At 41.9% G+C, this 14,457-nt stretch overlaps 1 protein-coding gene across 1 annotated transcript in view; it reads left to right on the forward strand.

Annotated features, from left to right (window-relative positions):
- LOC140166100 (uncharacterized) overlaps positions 1-14,457 on the forward strand; it is a 73,840-nt gene that overhangs the window by 42,449 nt on the left and 16,934 nt on the right. Inside the window, exons 8-9 of the mRNA XM_072189484.1 lie at positions 1,768-1,869; positions 3,501-3,580. Coding sequence (XP_072045585.1) covers positions 1,768-1,869; positions 3,501-3,580 — 182 coding nt within the window. The remainder of the gene's footprint in view (positions 1-1,767; positions 1,870-3,500; positions 3,581-14,457) is intronic.

The raw sequence follows: 14,457 nt of genomic DNA on the forward strand, positions 1-14,457 counted from the left end.
GAGTTCTGACTGGGGGCATTTGCCCGTCATAGATCCTCTTGAAATGACTACAAATTATAGTTTTAAGACCTTTCATAACATTAATCTACAAATAAGGTGGATATTAAACTGCATTTTGATGTAGTAGTCTTGGCCATGCTCACATGCAAGCATTTTGATACACCCTGTATAATCATGAGATTATAAATGTCTAAAGAACTACTCCGTAATGTTCAAAAATAAATGTTGGTACAATGCAGTAGAAGTGTGTAAGTCAAATAAAAAAACTTAATGTTCTATAGACAAGACAATGTAACAATAGGCCATGTTTAGTTTCAGGACTGAAAATAAGGAAATGAGATTTTGCAAACTATTTTTGAGTGTCGCACTATGTGGACCAAAATGACAACTGTATTTGACATTATTTTGAGCAAAAACATTATGCATTATAGAAAAATGAAATAAAAGATCTCACCTTCATGTTCCCTGCTATTATAGCTGAATAGCTCAATCATACTTGATATGAGATGCACAAGTATGTGGGCTTACATGTGGTGATTACCTGTGCTTGTTTATGTGTCAAGATATGATACGCAAACACAGGTTATTTATGTGTGAGATACAACCTACATTTGGCATCCATGTGTTTACAAGTAATAAAATATGATTGGATCACACGCATTGGGTATATTCATGAGGTTATGAATTTAGATCATTCATCATTGAAAGAGAAAAGGAGAAAAAGAGAAGAGAAAAAGGGAAGAGAAAGGTTAAATTGTGCGTAATTGAGTAGACTCGTGCCTAAAAAGGTTATAGGCCTACACCTGTGATTATTTTAGGCATTGCTTGAAGGCAGGTCTTCGGCCCAAAAGCATGTTAAAATCATAGTACTGCGAGCCCGTTGATATAAAGCTCTGATATACCTATGCAGGGCCTGTCACATGTCACCAAAGTCAGTATTAACATGATTAAGACAGAGTCAATGCTGACATCAATCCATGCATGCTTTAGTAGGCCTAATTGTGTGTCTCATGTCTTACAAAGTGTCAGCATGGTCAGTGGACTAGTGTAACATTTAAAATTTTGCAAATTCAGTTCGGGCACTTTTTTTTGTTTATCGTAATGATATAAATGGTGTAAAAATGATGCACAAAATGGCTTCAAGTGGACCCTCATTTTGCCAAATTTCCCCTCCTCAGACACCCCTACGTATATGCGTAAACAACTGGCCGTTTTCGGTTTTGTTTTGGACACCTGTATACTTTAGGCCTATATTGTTTTAAGTAATAACTTAATGATTAGGCCTACAGGAATAATGGTCCACGAATGGCTTTGATTGGGCCTTCATGTTAACACATTTCCGAACTTTATCTAACTAAAATTTTACACAATAATAGTGTCAAAATCGTCCCCCAAATGGCTTTAATTGGACCTTCATTTTGCAAAATTTTCCAACTTCCCCCCTCAGACACCCCTGCGTATTTATAAAGAAGTTGCCCTTTTCTTTATGTTTAAAACACTTGAATTTATACAATAATATTGAAAACTTGTCCACGAATGGGAAATGAACAGTCATGGTTATTTCACAAATTTTCTGCTCTTTCAAACTCTAATTTTCACATAATAATATGGTCAAAATGGTCCACCAAATGGCTTCAATTAGCGCGACACAATGACCGCTTTGCGGCCATATGCGCTATTCGTCGCCCTCTAGACATATCATGTATTTTTTTCTCTCTGGATCCGCGGCTGATTATAACAGTAACTTTATTTTGTTATCTTATCCAGGCCCTGGGATGTATACTGTATGAGATGTGTGCCTTTCAGCCAGCCTTTGATGCTAATAATCTTATTAGTCTCTTCTACAAGATTGTCAAGTGTGAGCATGCTGTAAGTATCAGTGTTCCCGCCATGCTTTGAAACAAAAGCATACAATTACGCATCAAACAAGCAATATCACCCACCAAATTTATATCCTTTCAGTCCTCTATAATCGGCCAAAATCTCTGATGGGTACAGAACAAAAGTAAATGTGATGCGATCAAGCAAAATGAGTCTGATGTCGATCAATATCAAAATTCAGTTTTCAATCTCATTATATGAGCCATTCTCAGTGCTTTATTTTGCTGAAAACCCCATCATAATTAGACGTATGGTTCCAGAGATATGCCCATTTTAGTATTGCTTAGAACAATGAAATACAAAGGAAGTTGAATACTATTTAGAGGTTAATGACTGCGCATCAGTTGTTTTGAGGGGTATTGTGAAATATCTGAACATTGTGCTTTGGAACCGAGGAATATCCCGAGAGGCGAGGTCCAAAGCACAATGTTTAGATATTTCACAATACCCGAAAAATAACTGATGCAAAGTCATTAACCTCATTCATAACCGTCACTTTTCACATTTTTTTAATTCAATTTACGTCACATTTTCTTCTTTTTAATTTGAAAACAGAACACAATTTTAACTCTATCTGTTGTTTTCCCTGTAAAAGATCGAGTAGCCCATTAAGGAAATAATCACACTAGCAAGCAATCATGCGATGTCCAAATACGGCGGCCAGCGTCCGCATAAATTGTTCGAATGCGTAACATGTCACGTAACGTGGTCATTGCAGAGCGTACTTTTAGCTACGTCACGAGACGCGGTCATTATATATTTTCAATGACCTGCATTTGCATCCGCGTATTTAAAAGTTATTATTTGTGATTGGATCGCACTTGCTGCGTATATTAATGAGGTTATGAATATTGATTATATCTTAAAATCAATATTCCCGACATCTGACTCATTTTGCTTGATTGCATCACAAATGTTCATGATGCTAAACATCTGGCTAGAGAACACCTGTTGATTAATATAAGAACCATGCAATTTGTGCATGCGTAATGCACTATTTATGTCACCAATTTCTTTGCATTTCTTTTGGCAACTCCACTTTGGCATTGCGGACCGGCACTGGCTACTGAGCGAATCAAGTTATTTTTGCTAGGGTTTTATTTTCCCAAATTTCGTGAATGGGCATGAAATGGGCGTGAAAAAGCAATACACAAAATCACATTTTGTTACATTATACTTTACTAGATTCCACAAAATAAGTATCTCGCACAAGTTTTCAAAAAATCTGAAAATCACGATAATAACCATTTTTACAATACCATACTACATAGAAATTTCAGCATTATTGAATCAGTATTCACTGTCCTAGTGCACATAAAATATGACCGCTAGGTCAGCCGATGGTATACCAATATTCGGAACAGCCCAGACTTGAACCAGTAACCAATGGTTACTAACGTGCACTACAACAGCAAATTCTTAAGACTACTGAGATATTGTCATCTGGAGTGTGAATTTCAAATGGGGTTACCTAAGTGGATGGTTTGAAAACTACACCCCCTGTGTAGGAGATTAAGGTCATGTCTTCCAATTTGGGTGTATGGATTTCAAATGGAATAACCCAATGTTTTCATGGTACTAATAATCCCAATGCTGTATTCTTTCCATTGTGTACATAGGAAGTTCCGTCCATGTATTCAAGTGACATGCGGACCTTGATAGACACAGTGTTAGTCAAAGAACCTGACAAGAGGCCAAGGTGAGTCACAAATCTTACTTACAGGTTGAACATCCCCAGAATATTTAAATATTGGACTCAACTAGGTCTCGTCTAGACTACCCCGTAGTCCACTTGCCCATTGTGCATACTCTGGATAACTCTGATTTAATTAATGTGTGCACAATTGATAGATTTTCACATCTGTTCTTTTCAGTCACCCTACTCCCTCTGTTTGTTAGCTTCCCAAGTGGACTACTGACTTTGGATTGCGGTCAGAGATGCTTAACACGGCTGTCTATGAGCTTCTATGGATGAGATTGTCGGAAATCTGGCCTACTAAGATTGGCCATGATGTAATGCATCTTTAAATGGATCTGGCTTGTGATTGGTCGCCCCGATCTCGTTATGGTTTAAATCCTCCGGGTACCTGTCATTACCTTTAATAACTACATGGTACACAAGTATGTGGCCTACCCCGCCTTTGTGTTGTGTAATTGCATGAACGTGTCAACAAGTGCATGAACACGTCTTGTATTTTCTTGCGGTTAAATTTGATTGATAAACAAGTATGATTGACAGTGTGAGTGTTAGGGACTTTGCCCGTTCAAAATCCCGTTTAAAATTGAAAGTCCATAGTCTATTTTTAACATGGAATTTCGCGATTAATAAACTGGCAGATTCTAAAATCAGAAGTGTTCAGTATTGAAGTGCCAATACAATTATGACATTATGATATGTTGCATTCAATAATATAAGCCTCACGTACACTTTTTTTTTACTGTCACTAATATAATTATATAAACTTTTTCATAACAATTTTATACTAGTATTTTGATGTAATTAATATCAGTATAATTTCGAGTTCAACTGAATGCTTTCATCATGATTAGCATCAAAAATAGACTATGGCATAGTCTAGGTCTCGTCCAATATTTCAAAACTCATAGCTCGACAAATAGACATGGGCTCAATCAATCCAATTTAATATAAGTTGCTACAGTGCGGTCCCATTATGTGCAGTTAAGTTATTTGCATACGTATGAATATTAATGAGCTTATTTGCATATTTTGCCTGAAGTTCTATTTATCTACTCTACAGCGTAAATGTAATTAACTGATTAACTTATTACTTGGTAGGATGATCACCTCTTGTGCTGTATATATATTGTGTCAGGTTATTTGCATATTTACAAATATTAATGAAATTATTTGCATATTCTTTGTATTTACCAACTTTTATTATTTACAAACCTTTGTTGCAGGGCTACCTTAATTATGAACCGTGTAATTCTAGTTAGCTGGTGGAACATGCCCTCCCCCCATCAAACACCATTGGTTAAGTCCTCTAAACAAAAATTGGCATTATTCTCTATTATACACATTTTGTGCACTACCAATATCAGAAACATAGACAGAAAAGCCAAAATGTCCCCTTTTGAGTTTCCATTATGATATATTTTGCTCGGGCTTCATTTTGTCCAGCAGATGAGGTGACCTATAGTCAGCTGTTTTTCTTATACTTGACTCGCTTCTCTCATGTAAATATCGTGATAATGTCATGGTGAGAGTATACAGAAAAGGATTTACTGCTGAATTGATAGGCAATACAAACGTAACCACCCAGGCATATGTAGCAGGCGATACCACGATCAAACCACACTGAACAAAAATGGAGAGAAATATCAGAGGCATCCAGCAGCAAAAGTCAGTGAGGACGATGATGGCCATTCGGACAGCCATGTGGACTTCCTCTTTTTGGCGTGAGCACCGTCCAGCAGCTCGCGAAGTGTTTTGTACAGTTATGAAGATGTGGACATAGCAAAAAGTGATAACAAGAAAGCAGAGAAGGTTAACACCTATGAAGAGAGCGATAGAAAAATACATTCCTGGTTCGGTGTCGATAACATAGTTGTGGTGCACTTCAAGGTCAATAACGGTGATGTTGAATTCATGTTGAAATTTTGTAGTGTTTGCGCGTACTATATCACTTCTAGAAAGCGGTAGACCAACGCAGACTTCTGATACATCATAGATTTTAGAATCATTTTGCAGGAATATACAAGGGAAGAAGCTGAGAGCAAATGAAATTGCCCATATCACAAGGACTGTCCATTTGATACCTTTCATAGTCACATGTCGTTGTTCAAATGGATATTTGACTCCTATGAACCTGTCTATACTGATGATGGTGATGAAGAATACTGACGCTTCACTGGATAATACAGCAAGTATACCAGCAAATTTACATAGAGGACTATGTTGCCAATGGTAGGCATGAGATGGAAAGAAGTCGGCATAATGCAGATCTACAGATGCTAATATCAACATGTAGATACCCAGCAGCATGTCAGAGACTGCAAGATTAGCTATCAGAAAAGACTGCACTTTATTCTTAGTTGAACGCTTCTTCTTGAAACGATAACTGCAGACGAAAGCATTACCAATGATAGCGCTGAAGCCCAGTATCCACATAACCACACGTAGGGCGTGGTCTTGGAGAAGTCTATTACAGGTGAGAAACTCATTGAGTGGAGGATTGGTCGGGTGACAGGTAGGAGGGCGTGCAAAACAACAGGTGCTCTCATAGTCAACAAGCAGATGACTGGAGTCATTTAAACCAAGAAAGGCATCAGTTTGAACCCAGTCAAGAGGATTTGACGTTAAATCAAGAACTAGCAAAGATGGGCAGTTTTTGAAGATTTCTGACTTAAGGATATCAATGTTGTTAGAACCAAAGTTAAGATATTCTAAATTTGGAAAGTTGCTATAGGTATCATTTGGTATCTTTGTGAGATTGTTTGCACCAAGTGAAAGTGCATACAGGTGATCGAGGCCTTCAAAGGTGTGCTCTTCAACTAACTGGATGCGGTTTCTTTGGAAGTTGAGACTTCTGAGATTCTGAAGGCCATTGAACATTCCAGGTTTGAGTACAGTGAAGTGGTTATCTTCCAGATATAATATCTTCAGTCTTCGAAAACCACAAAATGCACATGACTCTATACACGACAAGTTGTTTTTACCAAGGTATAGATCGTCAAGGTACGGTAGACTAAGAAACGTGTTAGTCAGGCACTGGCTGAGCTGATTTCCAGACAGCCGAAGCTTCCTAAGTTGCCGAAGTCCACCAAACCCTTCAGGTTTTAACTTAACAATACTGTTATCTGACAAATCAAGAACTCGTAAATTCTTCAGTGAATCAAATAATCGGGATTGTAAGGTAGCCAATCGATTGCCCGAAAGATTAATTTTCTGCAGTTTGTCAAGATCATGAAATATTGGTAGTTCTGTTAATAAATTATTTTGCAGGTAAAGGATTGTCAGAGTATTGTTAATGCTAGAGAATGCTGATACTTCTATCCATTGCAGTCCTTTACTGTCCATATATAGTCTGCTAGTGCCATATGGATATAGGATCAGGGATTCTGTAATGTCACTGCTATTTGTTGACGTCACCAAGATTTGGTTTCCAAGACCACATTGACAATCATGGCAGCATTGGAGATTGCAAGTCGTATGTTCATGCCATCGGCGGTGATTGCGATTTCTTAGTTGGTTGTTAGTAGAATTAACCAAGTGTGGTACAGAGACACAATTGATGATGTTAGTATATCGCTCCCAATGCTGACATTCATTTGATTTATTTGGATGCAGTTCTTCCTGGCAGGCTGGCAATGTCATGTTGTTATGAGAGTCATCCAATTTGAGGTGTAATATCAAGCTTTTCTGCAGGTGGAGATATATCTGTCTCTGATGCAAAAACAACAAATCTTGATTAAAAGGATTTCGGTATGGCTCTCCAGTAATATTATCTTGATGATAGAAACCATAGTTGCATGTTGTAACATTGATGCTATGATCCATGTATGGGTACACAACTGCTAGCTCCACATCAAATCCAACAGGCACAGCCATCAGTAGGCCACACCCATCAAGTCCAGATGAAGCATGAACATGCACAAATGCCATCTGCTGCATTGTAGCAACACTGGTACTACTATTACTTCCACCATTGTAAAGTTTCATTCTTGCACCAGAATCAGTATTGTTTCTAATCAATGATATACCATTAGCTGAAATGTCTACTGCTGATAACGTAGGTTGGTAATATGCTGCCATTGCCACAAGGCAACACACAATCGTTATGCTGTAGATGCTCATTTTCTAGTAACAATTTCTGTTTATTAGTAATGTTGTACTTGTTGAAAGTTGAAACCCTTCACTTGCATTGGATCCCTGTTGGTTTGTAATTGTATGATGTATGTCGTACAAGAGCAACCATAATGAACCATTACATGCGATACATTATGTCCTTGTAAAAGCTGTGATATTTGGTATTCGGGTTGATTGGTTGCAGCCAAAATCAATATGTCTAGGCACTTATAAGCTAATGTCTTGCACGGTTTGAGAGTAAATGATGTCTTTGAAAGGATATATCCTTAATTGAAAATATGGTTAAATGCACTGCTTGTATAGATGCATCAAAAAATAATAGTCAGTAGTATTTCTAGAACTTAAATTGTCTTAGAAGATTGAATACCAGAAGACAGGTGAAGGTATTGAGTAGAACTTAAGTAAGAACTTAGTGGATAACATTTAATTTAATTAAAAGCCATACTAAATAATTTTTCAAAGATGAAATTACTTTTTTTTTTCAAACCTGATTTTTTTGGCATATTTACATGTCCCAACTTACATCAAAATGGAATTAGCCAAATTTGTTGTTTTTGAAAGACAACAGAGCAATTTTGAATTAATGTTATGATTACAACATTAAACTCTTCCATATAGCTCCACATTATTAAAATGGACAAGATAGCCAGTTGGGTTTCTTTCATTTTACCTCATCAATCCAGCTTTAAATGGACAGAAACCCTTCCTAATAGTAATATAATTTCATAATTTTTGGTAACAAAATTAAAATGTGACAGAAATTGTGCATTGTGGCTTTAAAGTTTAATTAGAGTGGTATCCAAAATAAGGAGAAAATTGTTAAATTGGCATTTATTATGCAAAATATTTTACTGCAAGAAATCTGTTTTGATATGATACTCTTTTGTACACTGTCATTTATTAAGAGTATATCTTTGCTGAAGAAGTAGTTATGCCATGGTTTATATTGTATTTTGTATAAAATGACCAAAAACCACTGTTATCCGTGGTCTTGAATGTTTCGTTGTAGAATTTATTGTGAAAAAGGTTAACAATATTATATGTTAGTAATCATGAAGGAAAGTATACTTAAATTATAAAGATATTATTAGCCATTTTCGTAACAAATTTGTTTTTAGTATAAAACATTTATCATTATTCATTATATGATACATTTGTCATGATAGGTAAAATTTAATTATCAAATACTTTGTCTCTGCATTAAACTGTTGTCATAGCAACATAGCTTCTTAATGCTGGCCATTACAGTTAAAGTTTAATGATGTTTTCATGACCTTGATTGATACAACATTTATTTGCAATATGAAGATTTTGAATGTTAAACATTATAAATGTTATTGGAAAGCATCCAGTGCAATACAGTGGAATTCAACTACTGCAGTTGGGGGGAGGGGGTTCTTGGGTGTCCATGCTTGATTTGTTTTTAGAGACTAGCGCTAAGAGAGAGACTCCCACTAGGGGTATCAAATCCAAAAAATGACTCTCTCTAAGGATATCATATTCCAAAAGTGTCTTCTAGTCCTGCTAGGGATATCAAATTCATCTCTTGTAGTCTCTAAAGGGTATCTAATTTTATGATTCCATGCCCACATTTCTTATTTTTTTTTTTTTGATAAAAATTAGAACAAAATGTGACTATTCGACTTTCAAAAGTTATTTCTGGTACAATAATTGTCGTATTTTTGCACTTGGTCTTAAAGGGGGAATTTCACCAAAACTTGTTAGGGAATGTTTTTGTGGAAATCTGGCCCCGCTAGGGGTATTCATTTATAGAAATCTGTTCCCATAAGGGCTGTATATTTTTACTTAAAACTAGTCTCGGTAGGTGTTACCTCCAGGAACCCTGGATCTACCAGAAAATCCTTGAGAACCCCACCCCCGGAATGACCCAAACATAATCTTAATCCAAACCCATATGCTAGCTGCCCCACCATTTGGTTATATCCTAGCTGGTTACCACTGCAAACATAAAAGTCCAGTAGATGACCCTAAATATCGCCCCAATAAAATTGGATAATCATATTTTGGCTTTAAATGATAGTTTCAGGTGTGCAGATTTTGAGATATCCAGGGTCAAAGTTGTGTTCAATGAAAAATGGTGCAATCAAAAGGAAATTTTAACAAAAATATGGAGCCCTGTATAATGTGCTTTCAAAAGTTGGGGGAAAACTTTCATCAGCAAACTATGTTACTATGAAAAGCTAAAAAGTTGACCCAAACAAATGCTCATAGGTCAAGTTCAGGCCTCAAAAATCAAAAATCTTACCCTAGAAGACTAAATTTCAAGCTTTTTACACTGGTCAGGATTTAAAAAGAAAATACGACAGCATTCAAGCTTTGACTTACTTTTTGTGGCCAGATTGGTGAAAACATAAAGTGAAAGATATCCTACTTAAAGCAACATTTTCTAGGGTGAAATTTTGTGTAGAAACTGATCTGACATAAAAAATGCATAATTATCAACTTGAAAATTTTCCTCATAGCATTGTACAGGCATATTTCTGCCGAAAACCTCAAATATGAGTGAAAATTTGCTCTAAAAAAATAAGTCCTTCAAAATGGGGATACTTAGGGCTAAATAAACATAAACTTGCTCTAGAGGGAGGTATTGGCAAGAGCAAGTTTGTGTTTGTTTAGCCTTAAACCTCCCAGTTTTGAAGGACTTATTTTTTTTAGAGAATCCACTAATTTTTTCACGCCCTCAAAATTCTTAGGGGTGGGGTAGCATATTGCAAGTTATTTTCTTTTCTGTAAATGAAGCTTACTTAGTTATTATATTACCATTTAACTATTGAAATACTGAGCAAAAAGACACTTAAAGCATCCCTATAGCTCATACCATTGTGGAGATATGGCCTTTTCAAATAGAAAATGAGGCGAATATTGTACTTTTTTCCAAATCAATTGTCACCTGAACGCTCAAGTTTCTACTGCTGCTACGAAAATTAAGAAATATGTTGATCCCATTCTGACCAGCCTGACAAATCTATAGAAAAAGGTTTTCAGTTTTCATCCCTTTGTATATATATTTTTATATTCATACCACTACATCTGCGACAGCCACTGTGCGTGTGTGTCTGCTTATTGGGCTTGAGTCTTGTGTTCGGGGGGGGGTAGTGCTTACGCTCCCCGAGTTACTACAACATGTCCAGGCCTTGTCAATCCTGCCCTTCCCTTGTGGCAGAGTGGGACCCACATCCACTCTGCTACACCCATAGGGATTGTTCTAAATTTAACAAGTGTGCATCTTTTTGCATAGGCTTATCGGATGTACATTTTGAAGATCTAGAAAGTAGCGCTCGTTTGGGACCTGCGACACAGACAGAAAACGAAGACCAAGAAACAGAAGGCTACAGGTAAGGTTGAACTGAGAGGTGCTAGCGTGACGTGGCGGCAAGGGCCACGCTTAAGGTAACCTCTGGGGCTCCGCCCCGGCAAGCAGGCGGACCTCCGGGACTGCTAGCGAGCCCAAGGCGTAACAGCAGCCAGCGAAAGCACTGACAAACCGTCTAAGCAAGTAGCAGGCAGCAGGGCGGTACTTACCCTAACAGGCGAGTACCAGTCTACCAGCGATAACTCTAGCGAGTTTGTTGCAGGTGGACACCCGTCCATTGCTGGCGAACGAGCGGGTCTAGCACCCGTGGAAGTAGCTGGCGATGGACAGTATGCCAAGGGTACCCGGCTTGCCTGGGCTGAATCTCTAGCATACAGCGTGCGAACGGACCTCCGGGCTTGCCTGGGCTGGTCTGTAGCACGCAGCGTGCCAGTGGAACCCGGCTTGCCTGCTGGTTGATCCACGGCACGCAGCACGCCTTTCGCTCCCGCAAGGGTCGAATGAAAGCGTGCATGGGTTTAGCAGAGACGATACTGGGGCTAACGCTTGGTGTAGTCTTAGCAGAACCAACTGGGGTTGTCACACGGCAGCGTTCCATGGCGGGACCGCCGAGTGACACCCTGGGCCTTGGAATGGCTGCCGGCTGTCCTCCGGGACTGGCTAGCGGCTATACCGGGGTTGGGCTCGCAGTCTCTCACGGGACAGCGACCCAAGTGCAAACGGTGGCAGCTACCGGGACGGGCTACGGCTCGACCTCAGTGGTAGCCACTATGCACGCGCCCATAGCTGCCGTGAGTGGTCCGCCACACACAGCGACCTTGGGCGAGGCTCAAGAGGTTAGAGTAGGTAGTTTGAACAGCCTAGCTGATCAACAACCCACTTATGTCCTCGAGAGCCAGCAGAGCGTGGGTGATCCATTACAGTCAATGGGTGAATTACCCTCTTAGGATCGATCACTATCTATTCAGCGGAGCATGGCTCCATTGATTGATACTGCCTATTCAGGTAGCGAGGTGACTGATCGGGGGTATACACGCTCAGCTACCCGTGATACTCGGCAAGCTCCTTCTAGCCAAGGGACAGCCAGTATAGCGGGGTACCCATACACACGGCTTGATCCTCTAGCGGGGAACGCTGTGAGGCATGGGTACAGTGGTACGCAGCCGGGAGCCCTACCGGGCACCTACGCTACAACCACACAGGTACCGCAGTACTCGTCCTGGTTACCACAGTCTCTGTGGCAACAGGGGGGGGGGAGGCGGTGCTGGTACTGCCGGACCATGGGGTTACCCTGGTGGCGGATCCTTTCAGGGTCAGCTACCGACAGGGTATGCCCCGTGGTACCCGCCGCCAGGGTGGTTTCTTCCACGGTCTAGCACCGTGGCAAGTGCCGCCTAGCGCTGGGCAAGCAGTACCACCAGCTGTTACCCAGGCTGGGCGGCGAGTGGCTAACCCTGATACAGCTCAGCGTAGGCCGCACGCTGCTATGGCTAGGCGACAGCAGCGAGAGCGTCACGGATCCCGGGTGCTATAGCTAGCATCTCGGGGTCTAGCGGAGTACTCCCTCTTCTGCTGGTGTACAGTTGGCTAGCCACACGGTGGCGACACCTCCTTGTCCACCTTCAGATGCCTGTCGTCAGATCTCTTCCTCATCAGAGAGCGAGTCAGAGTCTGAAGGCGAGGGAAAGGAGTCGGAAGATGAAACCAGTAGCGACTCACAGTCTGATGAGGCTGTGGAGGTAGCTTCAGGTATCCTTCCCCGCTTCCCGTGAGGAACTCGCTAGCAATGGTCTGCCTCATGGACACCGCTGAGGTGATGAGCCGTGTGGCCCAAGGTTTGGGCCTGGCTTTCTCTCAGGAGGAGTCCATTAAGGAGGACCAGGGCATCTTTTCAGTAGGATGCCCAGCTAGCGCTTCCGCACAAGGGTCGCCCGCACTTGCATTCCCGGCGGACCTCAAGAGTAGGTTTCGTAGGGCTGTCAGGCTCGCTGGAGCTTCGACGCCGCGTGCTTGCACGCTTCCACTGCGTGTTTCGCAGGAGGACTCTGAAACCTACCTCAGGGTCCCTGACATGGATCCAGACGTTGCTGCGCCTGCCGCTAGCGCCAAGGCGCACGGGTCGTTCTCCCCAGTGGGAGGAGGAGCTAAAGCTCATCGATAAGCGAGCCAGAGTCTCTAGCGTCGCTACCACGCTTGCCGAGCACCTCGGCAGGAAGGTAGCGAACGACCACGGGGCGACGTCGGAACTCTTCCGCGAGGTTAATCTGTTACGGTGCTAACAGCTAACCTCAACGAGACTTCTATGGGCCTAGCCCATAGGATGTCATCTCGCCGCCGGGAGAATGCCTGTCTGTCCCTCTAGTCAACTTATGGCTCCGACTTTGCTGAAGCAATGAAGAAGTCAGACTCGGAGGGACAGGGGCTTCTCTTTGGACAGGCCTTTTGCGCTACGGTAGAGGACCGGGCAAAGAAGGCCACCAATGAGAGCACTCTGAAGAAGTCAGAGGCTGCCCTGACCAAGGGGAAGGGCAGTAAGGCGAAGAAGAAGCACAAGAAGAAAAAGTCTTCTAAGCGTTCTTCAGCGCCAGCTCCGGCTTCAGCAGGACGCGCACCACCGACTACACCCGAGCCCGAGGCTACTCCAGCACCTTCCAAAAAATCTGGGAAGCGCAAGAGTAGTGCTGGATCAGATGGCAAGCCCCCCAAGAAGAGCCGTTCTTCTAAGGGAGGCAAACCAGATCGGTCCTGAGGCACGGCGGTCGACAGTCCATGCCGGCAGGCCTTGACTTCCCACAGGATTCCCCTGTGGGCGGCCGCTGTTGCATTACGCCCAGAGATGGCATGCCATCTCCCCGGGCGCCTGGGTATTGTCAGTGGTCAGTGGGGGTTACAGGCTGGAATTTACCAGCCACCCCTCGTGCGCCTGCACAATTCAGAGGTCCACGGTAGTGCCGCCAGACGCCCCCAGCGTCCGGGCACTACTGTCAGAGGTCACTCAGCTTCTCACGGCAAGCGATTGTCCCGGTCTACCCCCCTTTCACCAAGGGGTTTTGGAGCACATTTTTCTGGCTCCAAAGAAGACCGGCGACTGAGGCCATCCTGAACCTCAAGCCGCTGAACGAGTTCATCAGGCCCAAGAGGTTCAGGATGGAGACTCTCGCTTCGGTGCTAGCCTGCCCCATCAAGGGTATGTGGGCGGCATCGCTAGATCTCTCGGACGCATATCTGCATGTTCCGATCGCACCTCAAGATCAGAGGTTTCTACGCTTCAAGGTACAGGGTCAAACTTACCAGTTTCGATGCCTGCCATTCGGCTTGTCCACCTCCCCCAGAGTGTTTACACTTCTGGTCAGGGCGGTGGCAGCGCACCTGAAGCGCAGGGGAGTCAACATGTGTTGCTACCTGGACGATT

Source organism: Amphiura filiformis, chromosome 12 (genome assembly GCF_039555335.1).
Source record: "Amphiura filiformis chromosome 12, Afil_fr2py, whole genome shotgun sequence".
In the NCBI taxonomy this organism is placed as follows: Eukaryota; Metazoa; Echinodermata; class Ophiuroidea; order Amphilepidida; family Amphiuridae; genus Amphiura; species Amphiura filiformis.